Source organism: Hypomesus nipponensis, chromosome 18 (assembly GCF_054491055.1).
Source record: "Hypomesus nipponensis isolate SF chromosome 18, ASM5449105v1, whole genome shotgun sequence".
NCBI lineage: Eukaryota > Metazoa > Chordata > Actinopteri > Osmeriformes > Osmeridae > Hypomesus > Hypomesus nipponensis.
This window is the reverse complement of record NC_140378.1, coordinates 5,241,438-5,266,136: the sequence shown is the minus strand read 5'-3', so window position 1 is coordinate 5,266,136 and position 24,699 is coordinate 5,241,438. Positions and strand designations below refer to the sequence as shown.

The 24,699-nt window shown below is 49.4% G+C and overlaps 1 protein-coding gene across 6 annotated transcripts in view; it reads right to left on the bottom strand.

The window, feature by feature from the left end:
- Positions 1–24,699, bottom strand: part of arhgef25a (Rho guanine nucleotide exchange factor (GEF) 25a) — a 42,991-nt gene that overhangs the window by 3,238 nt on the left and 15,054 nt on the right. For 5 of the 6 annotated variants that reach the window (XM_084679636.1, XM_084679633.1, XM_084679637.1 and 2 more), the window contains 10 exons: positions 7,846–8,165; positions 6,983–7,093; positions 4,031–4,155; positions 3,717–3,783; positions 3,482–3,496; positions 3,250–3,353; positions 2,978–3,047; positions 893–982; positions 406–498; positions 14–64 (listed from right to left, as the gene is read on the bottom strand). In XM_084679636.1, coding sequence (XP_084535762.1) covers positions 14–64; positions 406–498; positions 893–982; positions 2,978–3,047; positions 3,250–3,353; positions 3,482–3,496; positions 3,717–3,783; positions 4,031–4,155; positions 6,983–7,093; positions 7,846–8,165 — 1,046 coding nt within the window. The remainder of the gene's footprint in view (positions 1–13; positions 65–405; positions 499–892; positions 983–2,977; positions 3,048–3,249; positions 3,354–3,481; positions 3,497–3,716; positions 3,784–4,030; positions 4,156–6,982; positions 7,094–7,845; positions 8,166–24,699) is intronic. The other variant, XM_084679638.1, reaches the window with a different exon arrangement.

The window sequence follows — 24,699 nt, the reverse complement described above, 5'->3', positions numbered from 1 at the left end:
TGAGAACCCCCACCTCCAGCTCCTCTGTGTCCATCCCTGCCTTGGTGTAATACTTCAGGAAGTCCTGTTGACATGAACACAGCACCATTACGACATCACGGTTAACAACAATGGACGTTTACTAGTAATGAGGAGGCGAGGACATCTGGGAGATGGTTTAACAGGGTTATTTCAGTCCTTGATCTGCACAGGGGGGGGTGCACCGGCTGAAGGCTGGCACGATCCATAGAATTGAACAAACGTGTTTTAAGCCGACACGTGTTTGAATCTATTTGATGTGTGTTTCCACATTGAATTAGACTGACGAGGTGTTATTACTCTGTTGTGTGGACGTGGTGTGTGTGTGTCTGTGGCATGTGTGTGCGTGGTGTGTGTGTGTGTGACGGCCGGTGGCCTGTGGTTCACCTTCAGCAGCAGCTGGTACTTCATGATCCTCTGGACAGGCTTGATGAGCAGGTCGTTGAGCTGCAGCCTGTGGCCCAGCTGCTGTCGAAGCTCCTGACAGACGCGAGGAGGAAACATGATGCGTTCAGGACTTCATACGACGTGATATACCGGAGCATGACGTGTTTGTAGTGGCCACATCAAAAAACATAACTGGAGGGTTTGGTGACACGTAAATAAAAGATTCTTCTCACTCAATGTTATTTCTACCCCCCCATGTGCCCTGACGTGATGCACAACAACTCTCCAGCTGATTCTCCGGAGTCAAGACTCACTGTAACATGTAATCCAGCGAAAGAAGTCAATATTACATCTGCTCAACGATGTTCTATCCACTTGGCATTGTTCCTTATCCTTGCAATGATATTACATTGTGTGTGCTTGTTCGAACGATTGCCATCCTAGTGGGGCCATGTGTGTGTGTGTGTGTGTGTGTAATGTTGCTCACCTCAAAGTAGGTCTCAATGTACTCGGAGACAATGTGTTCTGACTTAGGCTTGTTCTGACAGTACACCACATACATGTGAAGACGCCTCTCCTGCAGAACACAAGCCAAACACACTTCAACACACCATCCTCACGCTCAATTTGAGCAGGGGAAACGAATCCATTTTTTTAGGACTGACATTGGATTCAAATCAACACGCGAAAGAAATCTGTGTTGCATTGCATCCCTCGTTTGTGTCATTTCCGATGGAAAGTATTAACGAGACCAGTATTTGTCAAAGCCGGTGGTTTCAAAGCCGGTTCTGTTTAACGAGGGCTCGTTTTGCGAGACTAATTGGTGGCAGAGCGCAGGCCCAGGAGTTACGTGTGAACGAGCAGCACGACATGTATAATTTAGCCTGGTAATCCTCAATGTAACTGGAGCCCCACTGCTGCATTTTGTAGCTTACAGCCAGCAACTTCCAGAGCTGGAGCTCTCAGCTGCATCTTTCACACTGTCCATTCCTATGTCTCTGAAGCCACTTGCCCTTGACCTGTACTGGGTCTTTTACAGCTAGTAAATAAAGCACACAAAGGTAGTTCCTGGAAATGTTGTATAAGATCATTTGTGCTCTTTCCTGATCCCATGTCATTATGCTATTCTAGAATTACTCCAGTAAAAACTATAATCTTGTACCCCAAACATTGTGTAGCTTATATTATTGACATGCATACATGTAATATGATATGCCTAAAAACCCAAGGTTTCTGTGGAGGTAAAGATGTTTGGCCCGTGGTTGAAAGGATGCACCTGCCCTGCCAGGAGGGCACATGTCAGCTGTAACAGATGTCCTCATAATGTATTTTCTGACCTCGTGTGACCATTGGATTTTGAGGTCTTTTTATGAAGTTTGTGATCCGGTAAAACGGTTTTGAATGAACTCTAAAATCCTTCTTGGGTACAGATGCTGCGTAATGTCGGGATAGGTGATAAGATTAGACGCAGACGATATGTATGTACTGTATGTCCTACATCTATGGATTTCAAATTAATATAACCTGCTGGCGACGTCACATTGCAGTGCCTGCTGGAGTTAATTCTACTGGGGAAGTGTTTGAAGTTTTCAGTGTGAGGTGTTGGCGTGGATGTGTGTACAGTGCTGTAAGAGTGCACGTGTGTTGAGACTGGCTCAGCCTCACCTCATCTCTGCTTCTGATTACGGCTAATATGTGCCTCAGTCTGCTTGTTTTCACAGTTTGACACCATGCGTAGATTTAGTTACGAGTCCCTTTATTCCCCCTCAGGCTTTTTAAGTTCATTACCCAGAGGGTTCCGTCTTACTGAACTGTTGAAAGAGCCCAAAGAGAGAAGGGGGAGGAGGACAGGAAGAGACGCCCCCGAGATTTGAACTGAATCCGTTTCATCCTGACCAAAATTGGTCAGAACAACTGACATTACAGCTTTGTGAGCACGTGCCGCCTCTGAACCAATTAGCTCAAATCGAATGAAGCCGACGTCTGGGTTTTATTCATCTACTGCCTGCTCCACTTCCAGAAGCAAACTCCTCTGTATCCTAGGCACGCCTTCCCTTCCCTTCCGTTTCTTTTTTTTCCTTTTTTTTTCAACAATCAGAAAATAGCCTCCCATATCAAACGGCTTAGCCAGCTGTTTATTATTGCTGGTCTTATTCCTGCGGTCTTTGTCGGGGCCGGTGTTGTCTCTGTTTGGGTTTCCTGGACGGAGCGGCCCAGTGGGGAGCAGGGCAGGTCCGAGTGGCTGTGAAAACAGTGCTGCCAAGCTCTGCCTGAGGCGTATCAATAACAGGGAAGGGGAAAGGGGGGGGAGCTGGCTGAAGGGGAGAGATCGAGAGGGAGAGAGATAAGGAGAGAGATACCACGGTGGGGGATAAACACGAGAAGCTAGCGCGTGCTTTTTTCCCCCTTCTTCTTCTTCTTCTTCTTCTTCTTCTTCTTCTTCTTCTTCTTCTTCTTCTTCTTCTTTCAGTACAGTTAGTTCCCGTCACCAAACGCGGCCGCGAAGCGAGAGTTGACGCCTCTGGCTGACAAGGTTGTGTGTGTGTGTGTGTGCACGTCAGACCAGACTCACGTGTTTGATGAAGAGCTGGGCTAGTCTCTCTGGTTCAGACACACACTTCTCCAGTTCTGCCGTAAAATAGCTAGACAGAAAGGAAGACACACACACACACAAATGCATAGGGACAGTTAGTGGTCTACTCACCAACGAGTACGGACATAACACACTCTTCCGACACACACCCTGCTGCGCAATGCACTGTAACACATTGCAGACGAGCTACACGTGCAACACACACACCTCCCTACATCGACAGCCATCGCCTCAAACTAGCCAACACTCACTCTTTGTGCCAGTCAAAGATCTGGTGAATGTTTCCAAACACAATCTTGTCTTTTCCCTTCATGTCCTCGGGCGTTCCTCTGGAGTTCATGGTGGCCATGTAGCCCTGTGGTGAAAGCAGACAGACATATAGAGAGCCTTCCCATTCTTACCTGCAGACTGTCTGTCACTGCAGAATAATACGCAACAGAGCTCAGCCGACATAGCTGCAAACCACACCGGGCTCCCATTTACCTTTTCACAGCAGGCCTGAAATGAAAGTCGCACTAAAATGGTGGATTTGTTTTTGAAGACGATTCGATTTCACCTCGTATTCATAATAAAACATCTTTCCGGTATTACAAACCAAGAAAAGAGAAGAGTACAACCAAAGCACGCAGGGGGAGAAGTTGTGAGCACGTGTGTGTGTGGGCCCCCACATGCGCTTGTGTTTATCCTGTACACAGCTGTGAGACCGTGGGTACTGTACCTCCACGATGAGAGCCAGGTCTCCCACATACAGCTTCTCTGTCTCAATCAACTCCGTCAACACATACCTGCACAGAAGGAAAACAGCCTGACTTGTATTCACAATACCTCAATACCCTTATCTCAATGCATTTGACTCCCAATCCCACCGCGGGGACAAATAGCGTTCACTGATACGTCACTGCAAATAAATAGTGCTATTATATTGTGGCAGCTGCAGCCGTTGTTCAGTGAGCTTATTGGGTCTTGTGGTTGCTGAGGGGCTGAAAAATAGTATTCGGCACAGAGAATGAATTGTCCAGAAGAACCACCTACATGCTCTTTTCTAAGGCACTCCTCCTCTCCTCCTCGGTGTCGGCCACGGCCGATGATTGGCTGGAGGCGTCGTCCATCAGGACGGAGCCGTCGTCCTCGAGCAAGGCGTTGGTGGGTTGCGTGTCCTGGTGAAACAGAGAGGCGGGGGACAAGGAAACGGGGGGGTTAGGACGCTCGTGCCATCCCTCGGTGCGGGCGGAGGTGGGCGGGCGGGGGAGAGGAAAGAGAGATAATTCAGGTTGCCAAGGTGACGAGGGAGAGCTGCGAGACTCCCGGGCGACAGTGACAGGATGACAAGGGGATCAGATTGTCCCCGGGAGCAGGATGTGGACGGGGACACCATGTGACCAGATGGATGCAGAGAGGAAGAGAAGGAGAGAGACAGAGAGAGAGAGAGAGAGAGAGAGAGAGAGAGAGAGAGAGAGAGAGAGAGAGAGAGAGACAGCAAAAGCCACGGAGGAGACACCTGTCATTATCGTACGAGACACACAAAGTGTCTTTTCGTGTAGTTAAAACAGTATGACTGAATTGTCCCGCTCACAACTTTAAACAGAATACATGAACATGCCTCGAGTTCACAATCAGCAAAATTACACCGAATCAACATCACAGTTACGCAATAAGGATCATGTTTTCAAAAGTAGCTCAACTTGTTGGGAGTTTGCTTGCATAAACTTGGGCAGTTCATTAAGTTCCTGAACCGCATGACAACATATATGCATGAGATATTTTGTTGTTGAGATAAGACTGTTGACCAACCCATCCATTCATTTCAATCTTTGTTTTCTCAGGAAAGTCACCTCTTTATTCTAGTTCAGGTTCATGAGTTTCCTTTTGACCTTTTCATTCAGTTTTTACTGAGTAAACCTATGGGAGTGTCTTTCTCTTCGCACCCGTGTGTGTGTGTGTGTGTATGGCCAACAGTTCCAGAGCATTCTCCCCACCCTAGACAAAGTCAAACACTATCCTAATCCCCTGACTCCTCTGACATGGATGAAGGGCACTTTGTCAGGTCACACACCTGTGCCTTGTGGCCTGGTTTGACTGGTTCATCTACAGTTGCCTCACCACATATGTATCCACCCCCAGGAACTGCTGTCTGCAGGCGTAAAGCTCATTTTGTTATGTCTTCATACGTTGTCCAAATGTGTCCACCCATGACACATTTTGTTATTTATTTGTATTTTTTTAGAGGGGGTCAAGTATGTCCAAGGTGTGTGTGTGTGCTGTTTTTGTATTGTAGGGTGGGGGGTGGGGGGGTCTGTGTGGGCCCAGGATGCCCCGGCGTCTTCGGCCCCAGTATGGGGAGCTCCAGCCTGGCTGACAAGTCTCCACTGACTGCCTGATCACTTCCAGATGTGCTCTGGTGAAGTCCACAGGAAAGATCCCTCTTCTCCCTCCCCCCTCCCCCACTCACCTCCCCCTCTTTCCCAGCTCTCCTCTCCTGCTCCCTTTTAGACGCTTGTTTTGTTTTTCTACCCAGAAGCCAAAGTCGAAAATCTGCACGAGTTTTAATAAAACCTGAGATCACGTCTGTTGTTTTTCCTGCTGGAAAATGTGCTTTTGTTTGGGGGTGGGGGGTGGTGGGTGTTAGGGGGGGGTAGGAGCGGGGGTGGTAGGGGGGTTGGGGGGAAGGGGAGTCTGTTCCTAACTCTTCCCTTTTCTTTTGTTTTTTTCCTCAATTTTGTTTTTGTTTTTTTACGATTCTTTTCTTGATCTTGGACCTTGGTGGTGTACAAACAGGTTTCTGAGAGAGGAAGGAAACTGTCTGAGGGCTAAATGAACAGTGAACTGTAGCCTGACCCTGCAGAAAAGTCTCACTGCTTCCAATACGCCACCCCTCCCAGCATTTTTCCATCGTCTGATAAACAATAAACACTCGATCAAAACCTAAAAAATAGCCTTCTCAAGGAGGCCGTGTCCCACTGTCAGGCCAGGAGGAAGAGAGGTTTCAGGAGAGAAACAGTGGTAAACTACAGGAATGTATCGTACCGCACTCCAGACATCTGAGCTCCAGGGATTGGCTAGTACAGGGCAGTGAAAGAAGCAGCGCTGTGACGGTTAGCACGACCCTGAGACGACTGACCCAGATACCTTCATCTCTCTCTGTCTCCGTTTCTCTCTCTGTCTCTCTCACTTTCTCTCATAACCCTTTTTATTACTTAATATTATTTCTGACACTAAAGACTGAAGTACTGGGTGGAGTGGAGGCAGAACCAGGTTAAAGGCAGAACCAGGTTAAAGGCAGAGCCAGAGTGGAGGCAGAGCCAGAGTGAAGACCTCGTGAGACTAGCTGTAGTGCCAAGACAGTCTGTTTTGCTTTTTTGAGCACCAATTTACCTCTCTTCAGTACCTTATCTCTCTTGGCCCAGAACATATCCAGTCCAATAATATGGGCCAAACACATAAATTCAAAACTTTTAGTTCGAAGTGTGCTATATGTATCTTGAAGGATGTGTGAACTAAACCAAGCTGTCCCGCATCCTGAAGTATTTTTAGCAGTTGTGGCATGCTTTTAGTTTTTTTTTAATCTATTACGTATAATATTTAAAAAACCGAAGAGGCACAAATTAAATGTTTAGTAGAATATGTTTAGAATAAAATATTCTTTAATATCTGAAGAAGAACAGCAGCACAAAAATTATAACGGCACAAACCAACACAAATGGAGCACAAGCTATCATTTTATCATTTGCTGATGCCATCTTCATCTATATTCTTACCATTTCTTGACCGCTGGTTCACAGTCAGAACACATTCACGGTTCCCTGTTGGTACTATAGACGGTATTGCTTTAAATAAGGGTTTATGTGAAGCAACACCTGACAGAAAATCTGGCATTGGTCCCTTGAGGTAAATCTTTCCTTTGTCTGATCTATGAATCATGACCGACATGCTAATCCATCAGCTGGTTAGTGAGTGTGCGTGTGTGCATCCACGCGAGGGCCTCACCTGTGGATGTGTCAGCAGTGTGCAGCCCTGTAAAGAGTCTGCTAGGTAGCTGGGAGACTGCAGCATGCCAGGAGACAAGTCCTCAGGACTGGCCAGGCCACCCCTCCACTCCTACAGCAGGAGAATAGCAGAAGCACCACGTCAACGCCATGCTGGGTAACCATGAACGCCACGTGAACATTTCAGGCCCACGAGGCAAGACCGTCGGTTAGATCCCCAGGAGTGAGCTTGCACAGTTGGCATTGTTACATGATCACCGTCATCATCAAGCCTGGTACACCACGCTTCAACATTGCAGCCCTACGTTGTTTTGGATGTCTACTAAGCAGGGCGGTGTACCACGTACCAATACCATGCCAGGTTTGAAGCAGCAGGCTAGTATTTGCTTGAAGATGTCAACATATTTGACATCCTCAAAATGTTTTACATGGAATGTGGTCTGTCTCTAATAAGGGTACTGAAGATGTTTGGTGTCACACAACCAACATCAAAACAAACAATACACATATTTTACCTTTAGGTATTTACATATAGGCCATAGCACAGGGTAGAACTTTCTAGCAGATTCTAGAAGATTCCTATCTATATGCAGCCGTTTTGAGTCACACAACAGTTGTGTGCTGTGTCTGGTTCAGGACAGCGAGTTTACAGATGTTGCACAATGTATATCTGTAGCCTGTTGTGTGTTGTGTGCTGTAGCATGTCCCCTGTAGCGCTACAGTGTAACGGTACCATGTCATAGTCCCCTGTAGCACTAGAGTGTAACAGTACCATGTCATAGTCCCCTGTAGCACCACTTGAGTGTAACGGTACCATGTCATAGTCCCCTGTAGCACTAGAGTGTAACGGTACCCAGTGCTCACCAGTTGTTTGCGGGTGACGGCAAGGACGGTGAGGGGCTCGTCAGGGCCGGAGGGGCTGCACTGGTCCAGGCTGCGGCCGCACAGGGGCAGCGGAGGGGGCTTGCCCTCCAGCTTGCGGACTTGCCGCTCCCCCTTGGCCCCGCCCACGCTGGTGGCGCCGGCGCTCAGCTTGCGCACAGGATTGGTCAGCCACTTCTTCAGGGTGCTGACGGAGCGGCGGGACACCGGGGAGCTGGGGGCGGAGCTACTGGAGGCCTGGGGGGGCAGGGACGCCACGGAGGTCGAGATGCTGCCCTCGCTGCCCGCTGCTGAGTACGAGTCTGGGGGGGAGAGAGAGAGGGAAAGGGTTACTGAACGGACCAAGGAAGGTGGTGTTGGAAAAAATGAAGATGTGACGCATTTATCCTGTATAAGAACGATGCTGTGTTCAGCATTCCTTGTGTGTAGAGAGAGGCCCACCCCCAAATCTGAACTTTGGGTAACACGAGGCATATGTAAACAAGGTGACCTGGGCTGACCACTCTCTCTTACTGGAGAGGCCATAAAAGATGTCTGGCCTTATCTGTGCTGGGTGAATCATATGGTCAAGCTTACAGGGGTCAAGGAGCGCACACACGCACACACTCAAACAAGCAAGCACACACATGCACGCCAGGTCTAGGCAAGGGAGCCAATGAGGAAGAGCCATGGGACATTTGCATGCCTTTGTCTTAGCCAATGACTGTAATGACCGGGGCTGCTTAAATAGCTAGCTAGCACAACATGCTAGCAGACAAACTTTGTAGCACAATGGCGTGTGATGTTTTTGTCTCCTTGTGGGACGGCCGCAAGCAATAAAGCTTTCTTAAACTTCACTGACTGACCGTGCAATGCTTGATAGATTCATATTTCTGACAGGTGGACTCACTCTGGTAGTCTTCCCCTGAAACTGCAGGCATAAAAAAGGCGGGAAAAAGAGATTTCCCATTTGCTCAGAGCCAGACTGGACAATAGACTAGCTTAGGTTTAGTGCTGGATTACAACAAACATTCTGTGGTCTTAATCCAAGACTAAGGTTAATCTGCTGCTGGGAGAACCCTGCCAAATATAGGTGGTCCGACAAGCAGGCCAGCGTTGGGACCCGTCTTGTCAGGGATGTAGAGCAGACGTGTCAACAGAGGAGGAGAGGCTGAGAGAAATCCAAATAAATACGGTTGAGTAAAAATAAGACCTTTCCTCCGACGCAGCTTTGCAGCTGGTCAGCATTTCCACAGAGAGAGCTTTGTTGAGCCTTCCCAAGGTCCAGACTGGTCCAACCGAACCTGTTTCTGAAAACGACCCCCCCCCCCGCGCCCTCCAGCCACCCTTTCCAGTGGGTACTAATCAATGACCTGCTGGGTTTTTTAGGCAAAACTGGAGGGGAGTTACACTGATTTACTTTTGTAACCACAAGACCTCCATACATCTAAAAATACCCCCATCGGCCAATCCCTGACTAGATACCCCTCTGCGGTGGTGTCACAAGGACATGGGAAGCGAAACATGGCTGGGTTGAGAAAGACAGGACAGGAAGTCCACTTTAATCCTTTGCAGTGTGCGTTAGGGGGGGGCGGTCTTTGTTTGAGGGTTGCTTGTTTTGGTTTTCTCGTCCGTCCTATTTCTTATCATGCTGGCTTGAGGCTTTTATCTATTGTTGCGCAGACACCAGTCACCTCGACGACACATCCTGCCCTCACATTGCCCTTTGACCTTCGCCACCCTCAGAAAATTGAGAAACACACTCCGCCACCTTGACTTCGGTCCAGGGGTGGTGGTTGTTGTTGTTGCTGAAACGCCTTGAACTGCCTGGCTTCTGTGGGCTCTCTTGATCCAGCAGGCCTTCCACTAGTCCCCCCCCACTGGATGTGGGACAAAGGTGACAGAGCTACCTCATTGCTCAGCTTGGTGGGGAGGCTACGACAGGCAGGAGTCCCTGGACGAGTCTTTGTCACTCAGTAACAATGGCTCATGAGGGTGACATCTTTTTGGCCTACTCCGAGTGGAACACTGAATGTGAGGGAGTCAGTGAGATGGAGAAAGCGCCAGACCCAAAGAGAGAGAGAGAGAGAAAGAGAGAGACAGAGAGAGAGAGAGAGAGAGAGAGAGAGAGAGACAGAGAGAGAGAGAGAGAGAGAGAGAGAGAGAGAGAGAGAGCTATTATCCACTACTGTGGAGCAGGCCTGCTTAGCTCCGGAAAGCTTCACGTTGTGGCCCAGATTGGAAGCAATTCCACATCAAAGCCTCCAGCCTAAAGTAAATCCACAATCCCTTCTCAGTGTTTGTGAGCAAAGCGACTGGGCACTTTCACACCATGTTCAAGGTCAATTCATTTCTCACCGACATACAAAGACGGCCAGTGTTCCATTCTCTAAGAACAAATCATAAAAACATTTTCCTTTCTCTCTCCCTTGTAAAACCAAATTTCTTTCAGAAAGTCTCTTTGGAGACTTACCACTTGCCTGGTCCCAACCAGACTGTCGTACATTGCATTTGTATACAGAGTCGGGGCTCGATCCATTGACAAGCGTTAACTTCCTTGAAGGCGGGTCCTCTGTTGCAATTTAAAACTATTGGATCTGTCCAGAACCACTCTGGATCTGGCATAACCAATCGCTAGCGTTCGCCTTTGCCAACTCCTTCACCACTAACGGAGCTATCTGGAAAATCAAACTAACAGAGTCGGGATTAAAGATTGTTCTTGCTCCGGCTTTAACTTTTGGATATTTGGCAGCGTTGCCACAACGGACAGAATGGCTTCGCTCGCATCTTTCTCCGCCGCCATTACGTAACTACAACTCAAACTAACTTGCACACAACATCAACTTCATCGTTCTCAGCCTCTCCCTCTATTTGCTGATTGGATCGGTAAAAAAATTACCGGAGACATCTGACCAATATACCTCAAGCCCAGAAGCAGTACAATAGCAAAATGAAAATTGAGCGGAAGTACGTAGTAAGCCAGGAGCCAGGCCAACTTACCACGGCATTCATGTTAAAAAGTCACTTTGACAGATACTGTGGCCTAGAAGCTCAAAGAGGACCCGGGTGTCATTTGAATCGTCCAAACTTTATTGTTTGCAAACTGCACGCTTCTCCCCTTCTCTTCCCTTCCATTCCATGAGAAAACTGTTCTTCTCCCAGACTTGTATGTGTATGTTTGTGTGTGTGTGTGCTTGTGTGTGTATGTGGGGGGGTGAGTGAGTGCATGTGTACTGTAGGTGTATGTGAGTCTGGGGTGGAAGATCCCCACCCCCTCTGTTCTCCCACATGCACATGAAACACAGGACAGTGTAAGGTGATCTGTGCCTGGCAGGGATGGGGGTATGAATGGAGAGAAAGAAAGAAGCAAAGCAAAAGGGAAAGACATTTTTGAAAGAACCAGCGAGGTCAGGAGACGGAAAGAGGATACAATAGACCCTGAAACTTAGGTTCATGTTACGATATCAGAGTATCAAGAATATCATGCCATTCCGGCAGTATAAGAGCCTCTGGCACATCACAGCCTCTCTGGACAACATTAGAGTCTGAAATCCATCAAGATGGAATTTTGTTAAGACAATGTTGGCCTGCAATTCCCAGAGGTCTCTGCTCTGTTTCAGGCCAGGGGTCAAGGGGCACAGATAGCCAATAACATCCCACAGAACCGCCTGTGCACAGCACCATGAGCACGGAAGATGGTCGACTGCAGCGGAAACCAAGCCCATGTTGGGGGATAAAAGGAGACATATCTGGCACCCACTCTAAGCCCAAGGCCGTTTCACAACTGGGAGAGAAGATACCCAATGGTACAAACCGGATTTAGTGAAATTGAGTGTCATAATTGTACCATGAGTGTAGCGATGATTCTGGCCTATAATCACCTGCATTTTTTTCTCCCTCCTCCACCCGGGCTCTCTTATTCGCCTGAATCTGTCGCCATGGCAACCACTCTGCTCGTCCCACACACATGCAAGTCAATTCTCAACCATAACCATGGCAAACGGCAGAGATTTAGTTCAATATGGTTCAAGTCACTTTACTGATCCTGATTTCAATCGTTCAGCTAACACCAAGAAACATGAAGAACACCAACAAGCAATTGCCCGCTCTGGAGGACAAGAAGCCCCCCGTCCTGTCTGCTATCGGTGAACCCCACAGCCGTGGTGTCGTTCCATGACCACTGCGCGTGGCTTTGTCTGAATGGCATTTCAAGTCACAAGGTGTAGAGTGTTCCCAGGAAAGGCCTGGTGCCCTTTTTGGTTTCCAAGCATTACTCCCCACTGTCTGAGAGAAACGCTCTCATGACATACTGTGGGCTGCCCGCCAGGTCGACTGTCATCCAAAATGCCAGGTCGACATCTTCTCATCAGCTTCCCCCAACTTCCCCCAACCCCCCCAACCCCCCCAACCCCCCATGAGGTCCTGTGCTTTAGTGACCTCCCGAAGGCCATTCGGCGGTGTTCATCTCTGTGATGGCGTGTTTCTGGGAAAAGATTTACGCCGGGGTCATTCCGTTAATGAGAGCCGACCATTTGTTTTCGCCGCCGGGGCCGGTACTTAATGACTGAGTGGAAAGACGCCGCATTATGCTGAGTTGCGTGTTGTGATCCGTTAATATCGGGCTTTCACCAGACACACATACACACACACATACGCACACACACATTCACACACATACGCACAATGCGTGCTCTCCTTGTCTGTCAATCTGGTTGACTGTCTGATAACTAGAATTAAGGTCTAGACCAAAAAAGTCTCCTTCATGTAATCCAATGCGTGGGTGTGCAGCAGAACCAAGGCTAATGGGCTTTCCATCAACTGGTGACCCCCATCAGTTAAAACCATAATGGGGTGGGGAGAAGGGGGGGGTGGGGAGAAGGGGGGGGGGGGTGAGGGGGAGGGCGGGGAGGGGGCCCCAGGCTTCAGGTCAAAGAATTCTCATAACAATCCATCCTCCGCCACTGGAAGCAAACATGGCCGCCTCCCAGACGTCTGTGCTCGTTCCTGCTCGATAACACCCGTCAGTCTGAGAGTACAGAACCCTCTCCAGCCACGGGGCAGATAACCATGCCCCATGTGACCTGGGCCTGAGTGGAGGGCCGGCCTTAAGGCTGCAGGGCTGCTGCCTCTCTCCTACCAGGCTGCAGTACGTCTCTGCAGGAGGGCTGGGTGGAAGCGCTAAAGACGTTTGGTCCAATTCCCCCCCCCCCCCCTGCATTGATCGGTGTATACGTGACTGCTGCTGAGCCGACAGAGCAGCCTGAAAGCGTGGGTGGTAATGGAGCACATGGCTTCACAGCCCCGCTCTGCTCAGCTCTCAGCTCATCTCACGGGACCACAGGCTCTTTAGGCATCGTCGGGCTCCAACACACACACACACACACACACACACACTCTTCTGATCTGGCTCACTCATTACACACATCAACACTGCATTCCCAGGGATGCTGGCCAGGGTGGCATGCTGGCACTGCTGCACCCTTGGTGCCAGTGTGATCACAGCCTTCCGTCTGTCTGTCTGTCTGAATTCTGACACACACACAACAGCCTGGTCGCCATGGTGCCCGGGCAGACCTCCTTGCCGGGCCTTTCCGTCCAGCTGAGCTGGCTCGGAGTTGCTCTCAGCCTTGTCAATCATTGTCAACAATTTGTCTGTGACATCGGCCAGCACTCTTAGTTTTCTTTCTCTCTCCCCCCCCCCCTCGATCACCCCCTCTGTTTCTCTCTCCATTTTTCAAACATCCATCCATTTTCGAACCCTAGCCCTTTCTGTTTTTGAGTCTTTCTGTCTATAACTGTCTCTCTCTCTCTCTCTCTCTCTCTCTCTCTCTCTCTCTCTCTCTCTCTCTCTCTCTCTCTCTCTCTCTCTCACTCTCTCTCTCTCTCTCTCTCTCTCTCTCTCACTCTCTCTCTCTCTCTCTCTCTCTCTCACTCTCTCTCTCTCTCTCTCTCTCTCTCTCTCTCTCTCTCTCTCTCTCTCTCTCTCTCTCTCTCTCTGTCTATGTGTCTCTCTGTCTCGCTCTATCTCTGTCTCTATGTCTCTCTCTCTCTGACTCTTCCCCCTCCCTCCCTTTCTCCTGTGCTCATCGTCACGAGGCCTAATATTACATTTCACCCAGTCAGAGGAAACAGACACGTCTCCCATCAGGTAACAGGGCTGGGGTGAAGGCAGGACCTGGGGTGGAGGGCCGGGGGGTGAAGGCAGGGCTGGGGTGGAGGGCCGGGGGGTGAAGGCAGGACCTGGGGTGGAGGGCCGGGGGGTGAAGGCAGGGCTGGGGTGGAGGGCCGGGGGGTGAAGGCAGGACCTGGGGTGGAGAGCCGGGGGGTGAAGGCAGGACCTGGGGTGGAGGGCCGGGGGGTGAAGGCAGGACCTGGGGTGGAGGGCCGGGGGGTGAAGGCAGGGCTGGGGGGAGGGGGCAATGCAGGGCCGTGCTATTCCACAGACTAAAGGGAGATGGAGAGACAAACAGGAAGAGCCCACTCAGTCATCCGAGAGACGTGGAAAACGACTAAGTACCGGGGAGTCGGCCAATCGCATTGAGTGCCGTCGATCTATTACGCCCCTTTTAACCGCACACTTGTACTGTAATTTCAGCGTTCTGGCCCATTAGGAAGCACTTTCAGGGCCACTGTCCTCAGACAACCTGTCTCTGGGTGAACACAAGAGGCCTGTTCAGGTTTACGACCAGCAACGGCGGACCCTGATTGTTTGTTTTGGTGGTCCTGTGTTTACAGCCCAGGCCCCAAAGTGCTTCACTTCTCTGTGCTTACTTCACTTAATGAGGGTTGGCTGTTGTTCCTCTCTCCCCCTCGCCCCCTCGCTTCCTACCTTCCTCGCCCGCTCGTCCTTCTTTTCTCCGCACTGCACCCTTCTCTGTCGACTCAGCAGTCCAGCTCTCCTACTCTGCCCCTCTGCCCCTCTCTCTCTCATCCCCCTCTCCTCTTCCTCCACTGACCCCCCGGCACTGCGTTATGTCCAGGCTTACTCCCCTGAAAGACCCCTTACCTGTCTCTTCAGGCCTAAGGTGCTGAGAACAGCACCTTTACACACACACACACACACACACACACACACACAGATTTAGAAGCTCTCTCCAGCCTCCTCTGGTCTGCCATACTGGATATAAACCAAACTTCAATACCGGCACACAAAAAACAACAACACAATATCCAATTCTCTTCAGACTGCTTGATGCTCTCTTAGAACATGGAGGGAGCTGGCTCCAGAGTTGTCTCTCTGAACGGGTGGAGAAAAGTGAGAGGGATAAGAGAGGAGGAGGAGTGGAGGGCTGATGATTCATGTGAGCTGTTAATAAAGGTCAGGGCATGTCCGGGGGGCGGGGGAGGGGGAGGGAGGGGGGGTTCAGGGATGGGGGGATAGAGGGATAGGGGGTGAAATTGAAACATTGTGTATCTGAACTGAGCGGAGGAGAAGAAAGAGAAAGGAGGAAGGAGGCCGGGTGAGGGGGGTCTGATCCAGACTCACACACACACCCACACACACATCTGGTGCACAGGCCGGAACCTACTCTGGCAGTAAGCATGCCGTCCAGCCTACAGCCGGAATACATTGTTACAGTACGCAACACAGTAGCACAGCCTTGTGTGTGTGTGTGTGTGTGTGTGTGTCAGTGAGTGTGTTAGTCAAGTGGGCTGGAGAGAGGCTGTGGGGAGGTGAGCAGCGATTTCCTGTTCCCAGTCGGCTCAGGGCACTTATTGACCCGCTCTCACACTCTTTCACACACACACACACACTCACAAACACACACACACACTCACAAACACACTCAGCCTGGGATGTGACTTTCGTCTCACACGCGCACTCAAATGCCTCTCTGTGGCTCTGCTCCACAGGAAGGAGATCCAGGCAGCATGGAGCCCTGAGCTCTCCCAGCAGGAGAGCAGCGCGCGGGGGGACACTTCCTCGTGGACGCCCGTCCTGCACGGCCCATTAAGCATCCAGTGGACAATGAGTGATTCACCCCGAGGTCCTCGCCAGTCACACCACATCAAAACCATGTTAGTCACAGAGCCCATGTGAACAGGGGAATCCACTCTGAACCCATTGATGTCTGCGGGCAGAACTGTGAGCCGCTCACAGACTCAGTACTAAGGAGGTACTTTATCTCTCTCTCTCTCCCCCCCCTTTGTTCTCTGTCTCTCTCTTTGTCACTTTCCTCTCTACACACGTTTTTTGTTCTGTCCTCCCTCTCGGACAGTTTTTCGAGACGTTCTGATACCAGGCTATGACGTAGAGCGATGCAAACTCGGTGCCTGTGTGAGTGCTGGAAAGAGTGCGAGTGATTTCCTCCGGAAAAAGACGGATATTTCCCTCTCTGCCTCTGACAAGCGCATGATGGAGCAGAGGGGATCTGGGCATTTGGAGACTGCTTCTCAATAGTTCTGGTTGTCTGGCCATATGACCACACGGTATCCAGACTAGGGTTCTGAGGCCAGACCACAAACAACGTTACGCTTAGACAGCAGCACCGCTGTCTCCCAGACCAGTCTTCCGTTGCTGACATCCTGGAGATATCTACCTTCATTTCCTCACTGGCGTGAATGTCGGGGAGGGGGTGGGGAGACCCCAGCCTGGGCCAGTCTCTCTGGCGCGGAGGCTGTGAGGTGTCAGCGCTTCAGGCTTCGGCTCGCGCCGCGAAATGAACGACTGGCGCTCCTGGATCGACAGCGGTGGGGGCGGACTCCTGGCACCTCCTTCGTCAATCCATCCTCCCTTTTTACGACTGTTGTGCGTGCCTGCGCCTACGTCTCCCTCTCCTGCTGTGTGACTCATGTTCAATGGACCCATGGGCCAGACATTCATCAGCAGCCCTAAACTTCATCTCCCAATGCTTTTCCTGGAGCCAACGCTATCGATTAGCATCGAGCCGCGAGAGGACCACTCCATCCACAGTGTCGACGCAGAGATAAATCAGTGCGGTTGAAGAAAGACAAACTGTAATCCCACGCACAGCTCGGCCCTTAAGGGGGGCTGTGGATGCTTGCAGACAATGCGTGTGGTTCGCACGTGCTTTTTTTATGTGCGCGCACAACGAGATATGGGTCGTTTCTGGAAACGATACGGGCCTGTGTGCGTGTGTGTGTGTGCAAAACGCATGCTGTTTATGCCAGCAGCGCTATCGTGCCCATCTGCAGGGAGAGGAGCAGGGCTTGTGCCCAGATGGTATTGAAGGGGTTGGCAGACTCACTCGCTGCAGGTAACAGCCCACTACAGTACACACTGAAGGCACTCTCACCACTTCTTCACAGAGATTTGTGTGCGTGTGTCTAATAATCATAGTCATGAACAGTCGAGGCCCACAACTTTGAGCAGCAGGCGTAGCATGCAGCACACACACACACACACACACACAAACACACTGCTGCTTTTGGTGGGTAAACAAGGTAGCCATTAAGCCTCAAGTGCTTGAGAACCAGAGCAAATTAAAAGCTATTGTGATTTCAGATGGCAGCTGTGTGCGTGTGTGTGTGTGTCTGACGTCTATTTGTGTGCTGCTGGGCTTTGGGGCGAATACTGCAGCTCTCGTGTACTCTGCTGTGCGTCTCCAAGATCCGACCAGAGGCCTTGGTTCTCCTCTCTGTAAACACACCATTGCCTCCTCAAGGTCTAAACAATCTCCGACGATACGAAAGGTGAAACTGTATCCCTCTACTCGGCTGTCATCAATCCAGAATAGTCTGAATATTGTCGAATCGGTCCAAACATTTCTGAATATCAGTAGAGATCACAGTCATAATATTTTCAAGGTGACAAGGTGCTCTGTCTTTGGTCTGCTACAGAATAAAGGCTATAATCGTTGTATTCATTGAAGACACCTGTCTCTTTATAAAACCTTTTCTCGGTAGAAGCTAGACAGACACATAGTTGGAATACTCGGAGTACTTCAGAGGTGTGTTTTATTTCGCTGTCTGATGGTGAGTACATATGGGGCTGTGCCACCGTTTCCATAGCACCCAGGAAGACAACACAGATCAAACAAACTCATCATATTTCTGGAAGACCAGTTTCTTTATTAGATATACATCTCTCTGTTATGTTCTCTTTGTTTTCATAATGCCTGGTGCCTGGTTCAAGGCTCTGGTCTTCCAATCTTTGGACATCCAGTTCTTTTCATCTGGCGTTTAAACTGTGTGTGAACGAGGTGGCACAAACATATGATTCTTTTCATTTCTCGTCATTGAAGGTAATTACATGCGTGACACGGGGTGGTGAAAGTGCCGAGCGGTTGTGTCAGGTGCGTTTGCTTGTGTGTGTGTGGGTTCCTCTGGGTGCTTGGTCTCCAAGCGTATCTCATTCTTCACCTTGACTATCTATCGCTCCTAACTCCTATTGCCATAGCAACTGAACCTCGGAGGAGAGCGAGGGACAGGCTTGTGCAAAAGAGAATCCGTCGAAGCGACAGGAAATCAACCTCGCGCGCACACACAGGCACACAGCGTAGAGCCAACAGGTGTTATTCATCATTAATTAAGGATATCTGTTCTAAAGACACATTTTCATTGCAGTACATCAGATCAAAGGCACGTCTAAGAGGTGACGGTGCGGTTGGTGCGCTAGATGTTCTAAACCATGGCTCAACACGTCTCCCATCAGATTCAGGCAAGGGACTCCACTCCACTCTCTCTCTTGAGGACCAGGGTTGAAGACCACTGGATTACCTATTGAGAATGCTAATATCTGTTTGAATGAACAGTCCAATACAATGCATGTCTAATCTGCACCACCTGACTGACAGGAGCACTAAGTGGTCCTCGTCGCTCTGTTATGGAAAGTCTCCGAGCTTTTCAGTTCCCCGGCGAGTCTTTGGAGGGACAAAGCGCTTTATTTGCGCTGTCAAACTCCATTCCCTGTCGCTGCTAAGCTTGTGAGTCCTGTTAAGCATGTTTACCTGTTTGCGAGCAAGCATCCGCTTAACATCTTGCTAGATAAAAAAAAAAAAAAAAACGAAATCAGATACTAAGACAAAAAAAACTACTTAAACCATACAGTGGATTTTTTTCTTGCAACACTTAACCACAAAGTGAACTTCTAGGAGATGGCGAATTGAAACAGCAAACACTGACATTGTGACTGGCCGACTGGCTCGTCTTGGTATGTGGCCTGCTGGCCAGGATGTCCCCAACTAAGACATAATGTCGTACGAGTCATACTTTAAAAAGAGACCGACGAGGCGAAAGTTGGAGTCGGAACTCGGTCGCTCATCTCCTCCTTTGGGAAGATTCCTTCCTTTCTAAACAAGGTATGGAATGCGCTCCTGCTTTCAATAACGTGTTCCGTTGTCCTCTCTCCTTCACGCGTTTACAAACATAGCCCCGAGGACGAGCGGGGCGGGCGAACGAGCACACGAGCACACGTTGTCGAGCCAAAGGGGAAATAGTGTACAGTGAAAAGGAAAAAGAGGGGAACATGTCAAATAGATGAGCTGTTTCTGTAACGCTAGGTCTACTAGCTGTGTGCTCAAGCTTGACAGACTGAAAAGTAGAGATAAAGTGGAAGAGAGAGAGAGAGAGGAAAGGAGGGAGGAGAGAGAGAATGCCCCAGGAATTATCTTAATGCTTCACTTGGTGTTCACATTCCTCACAGGCAAATCATAGGCCTTAGAACATTCGGCCCAAAATTCTTACCGGTTTATTCAGCATGCTGGGAGAGTTGGTGCTCTGTCTGTATCTGTGTGTGTGTGTGTGTGTGTGTGTGTGTGTGTGTGTGTGTGTGTGTGTGTGTGTGTGTGTGTGTGTGTGTGTGTGTGTGTGTGCTCGTTCAAGAGGGGGAGATTTAGTGAGGAAACATATGAGGGAGATTTGTTGCAGAGAGGAGAGGGAGGGAAAGAGGAAAAGAAGGTTGGGGGTAGGGAGTGGAGTTGAAGAGTTTAAAAATATCTCTCTTCACCAACGCCGAACACAGCCTATTCTGAAGTAGACCCTTGCATAACAAACATTTTTTGCTATTTTTACCGTTTTTTTTGTACGTTTTCTTTTACAGAATGTCCAGAGGAAAAGAGGCCTTATAAGCTGATGACAAAGGAAAAACTCAAAACGTAAATCAACGTGAGCAGTGAGTAACACAGTCCAGTTTGTCCTACAAAAATGTTCCCACACCAAGACCACGACGGGGTGGAGGGGGGTGCTTCCAAGAGTGTGTAGTTAAATGAAAGAGGGTGCAGTCAAACTCCTGGGCAGTCTGTCCTTAGAGACAGGAGAAAGGAGATGAGCGGGAGAAAAGATAAGGACGATGGAGGAGGGCAGAGAGAGACAGAGAGAGAGAGACAGAGCGAGAGACATTTCTGACAGTGCAGTCAGTGCGTGGCGATCTTCAGAGCAGATTGAGGGGCCATGGAGTGTGATGTGATTAGCATTGCTCCAGTTATTGTTCCATGGGCCACAGAGTCTTTATGTCCCTCCTTCCCCCTCGCTTTGCCTCTCCCCCCCCCCCCCCCTTCTTGCTCATGTCTCTTGGCAATGCTGCAGGGATCCGTGCCAATTGACTAGGCGCAGTAAGCGCAGTCCCCCCGCCCACAGAAGTAAACAGGACTTTGATGCGCGCATACCCACGTACATTTCTGCATGCCCTTAGCTCATCCACACCATGTAAAGAGAGAGGAAAAGGGACACAAAGGAGAAAAGGAGAGACAGAAAGGAAGCAAACATCCCTCTTTTTCTTTCTCTTTTGCTCCCTCCCTCCCTCCCTCGCTCCCTTTTTCCCTGTCCTAAAGCAGAAGTAGTGGAGCAGCTGTAGGCTCTCGTTCTCATGAAGCGACCCCGGCGACAGACGTCACACAGCAGCCTCCGCCGGTGTTTTCTATCACATCTGTGGAGCACCACGCTCAGATACTAGCAGCCTTCCACAGCGACCGAGCCGGACACGCCGACATCCCATAAGAGGGTTGCAACCCAGGGAACTGGCCTTCGATATCTCGAGGGGAACAGGGGTTAGCCGAGGGTGTGGGAAGGAGAGAGGGGGGAGGGAGAGAGAGAGATCAAGAGAGAGAGATCAGAGAGAGAGAGAGAGAGAGAGAGAGAGAGAGAGAGAGAGAGAGAGAGAGAGAGAGAGAGAGAGAGAGAGAGAGAGAGAGAGAGAGAGAGAGAGAGAGAGAGAGAGAGAGAGAGAGAGAGAGAGAGAGAGAGAGAGAGAGAGAGAGAGAGAGGAGAAGGGAACAAGACCAGCAGTTGCTCGGGAGCTTGACAGGCTTTGTCTCGTGACAAACGTGAGCTGTCTAGGCAGGAGCCACAGACCTACTCCCTCGCTAACAGAAACTTCTAGGGCCACTAGGATTTTTTGGGTCTGTCAGGCCTGAATAATTGCAAAAAAGTGTTTGCATTCACCACAAAATCCTTTTGAATGAAATGACTGAAAATGGCACATAGTTGAAGGCCCGTTGTAAACACCTCAGTCTCTAATCATGTTTACGGTGAAACATTTTTCTATTCCAGAAAGTTGGTGCTGGAGAATAAGCCTGGCTTCTCTCTCTCCTGCGGCACGGAAAACCATTATGCCTGCAGAGCCTACTGGAGCCCACCACAGCAGAGATAATGACAGTCAAAGAGCAGCTCCATTTCACTCCATTATATCCTGCCCTGTCTCTCTCCCTCCATCGTACGCTCTCCCCTCACCCACGCAGAGTCGTGTTAGCCGGCTAACTTGGGGATGTCTAGCCTAGAGACACCGAGCCTGGAACGGTTGTCGATTTTCATATCCGTGTGCGTGGGTTCCTGTGCTGGGGGTCTATGGTGCCAATCGCCTCACTGAGTGACTGCAGAGTTTCTCATCCAACTCCTCAACCAGCTCGTCCGCCCTCACAGCGCCGAGCTCATGTTTACGGCGGTCGTTAGCGCGCATCTATTTCCGCTTAGATTCCAAATGCCTCCCAGTGATGTAGTCCTGCGACAAACGGGAGACGCACTCACCAACTGGCAGCAAAAAAACCATGCACACGTGTACATATTCCACGCGTTATCAAGCTCTGCAGTGGAATCAGAATGATTTCAGTCATACAGCATTGAACGTGGATCTGTTGGTGGTATCTGAGACGGACACAGAGCCTGAAATGGTCGTTGCTTTTCATGACTTTGTGCATGTGTTTCTGTGTTGGGGATCTGGGATGGCAGTTACCACAGTCACAGCTCTCCTCAACCAACTCCTGCCCCAGCTCTTCTGCCCCCAGCTCTCCTCCCCCGGCCAGTCCTCCTTGTATTTCTTTCTTTCTTTCTTTTATTTAACCAGGATGGTCATTAAAAACATGTTCTTATTTATGACAGCAGCCTGGTGGTAAAAGTAACTCAATAGGAAAAGATGAAACACATAAAAACAAGGCTTCTAAGAACACAGCAGGATGAAAACAAGACAGACCCGCATTAAAGCCCCAGTTGTAACATGTAACATCAAGGAGCAACATCAAAACAAACATGCGGACGGTAGAATTCAGGTTTTTTTGTTTTTGCAATGGCATGTGTCTGTGAAACATTAGCATTAGCCATTGCCCTGGATTTAATATTTGAAGGCAGATATGTTGATAAATGTTTCCAGTTTCAGGGACTTTAGTAATGTGTTCCAGCCAGTGGCTGAAGTTTTGTAAGTAAAACCAATGACATTTCGACGTGTGTACATGGAGGGCCAGTTGACTAGAGAATACAGTGTGCCGTGATGGGTTTAGAAGGGGGCATTTGTGACAAGCTGGATAGCAGAGTTGTAAAAAAGGGTCAAGTTTGTGAAGCATACTTTTGGATGCTGATTAATACATTACATCACCCCAGTCCAATACCGGAGGATGGTCATGTGGGTGAGAAGGATTTTGGGAGGAGGGAAAAGGTAGAGCGATCTCTGTACAGGAAGTCAAGTTTGGACCCTTTGACTGTAGCTTGGAGTGCCATGTTTGGGATGAGTGGTGGCATCAATCATTCATGTCCAACTGTTAGTGGGTGTTCTCGACTGTAATCTACCTGCTTCAGTTTTGAAGAGCGCACCTTTTCTATGCTTCTAACGTGAACTTAAGACGTATTGTCCAGTGACTGATTTCAGATCGCTGTGTCATTCATCTGTCTAGATAAACGTTAGTTTTGGCATCGGCGACCTATTGGTTTCAAAGGAAAGAATCGACATAGCAGTTGATGAGCTTGTCCAATCAGAATCAGTCTGTCCTTTTGGGGAAGGGGAAAGCCACCAGCTTTTTGGGGAGAAGACACAGCGGGTCTCCCTTCCCTCTCCCCTGACGGGCCAGTCAGACAGACAGGCAGACGCGCCCGCACATCTCAGGTCAGCCTCCCTCTAGATACAGCTGACGTTCAGAGGAACACCCAACCATCTCCCCCTCTCTCCTCCTCTCCCCCTCTATCCCCCTCTCTTCCCCTCTCCCCCCCTCTCCCCCTCTCCCCCTCTCTCCCCTCTCCTGATGGGAGTCATGTGAGACCAACATGACCGTCAGACCGAGCCATTGTCTGGGTCTCTACACATGACCGCCCCAGGGTTTCACTCTGTCTGTCCAATGGGGCACGGGGGGCAGGGCCAGTGCTCAAAATCAGAAAAAAACCTGTAAGAATGGACAGAACGCGCCAGCCATTGGTTCGGTAAAAGCGCCGAGTGACCCAGGTGTCAGGGAGCGTTGCCAGAGCGGCTGCCTGGCACGTGTTCAGGCCCTCATGGGGGAAGTTGTGTCTCCTACAAACATGACAACAGAGAAGGAGCCTGGTCCAGTCTAGCAACGGATGAGTTGACGTGAAGGCTTGTTTGACTCCATCAAATCTGGTCAAAGCTCAGAGAGAGAGAGAGAGAGAGAGAGAGAGAGAGAGAGAGAGAGAGGTTAGGAGTGGCAAAACAGTGAAAGACAGGAATGGAGAAAGAGTGTACAGTATCTGTATGAGTGACAGACAGGCTTCCTCTGCCTCAACTCATTCTTCTAAAATGAGTTTTATTAAAACTAGTTAGCCTGGTGACCATGTCCAGAAGAATCCAGACCCAATGTCTTTAGGTTCATAGAACTACATTATTAGAACTACAATAACCATGATACCTCATTTCAATGACGCTTCCATGTGAATTAAATGTAATAGGAACTTGGAAGTTGCAAACCGCATGATTAATTAATTGTTAATTCATGTTCATATTTGTGTAGGTACTTTAACTATTGCAATAAATATTAGTAGAATTTTAGCTGTTTGGGACACATTACGTAGTCATATAATTGCACCTTGAGCTGGCACAGACAAGTTTGTAATGGTACACAATTGCTCAGTTGTCTTTACTGTTGACGTCTATCCCGCTGCACAAAGGATTGTGTCAGAGGAGCCAGAATAGAAGGCAGACTCGCATACTGCAAAATGCTACAGGATGTAGATGGACTTCCTGGTATTTTTGGCCTACTGTAGTAGACATACTAGGTATCTGCGACATGATAAATCGTTTTCTGGCACACAATGGCAGTATGTATACTGGGACACAGACACTGTCAGTGTCAGTGCTGCTAGTGAGTCAAGGATCATAATGACCATGACACTGTATTGCACCCCCCCCCCCCCCTTCTATAAAGGAAAGGCTAGGAATCTGTGAGCGAACACTGTCGGTAGCAATGATAGTGTGACTAAGCCCATACCAACTACATAGGAATCTACTTAGGAACGGCATCATCTTGAATATGGCCTTTCATTAATATTTTTTTCTGGGTATTTTCTTTTCTCTCTAAGCTTTCCTTCAAACCATCCCCTCCAAAAATCTCCCTCAACCTCCCAAGGCGGCAAGCGTAAGATGAGATCAAGGAACTCACTCGTTTTAACTGCCAAATGTAAACCATCCGATTGTATTACATTTGAGACATGCTTCAGCTCCACACAAACATCGCAGGCAAAAGC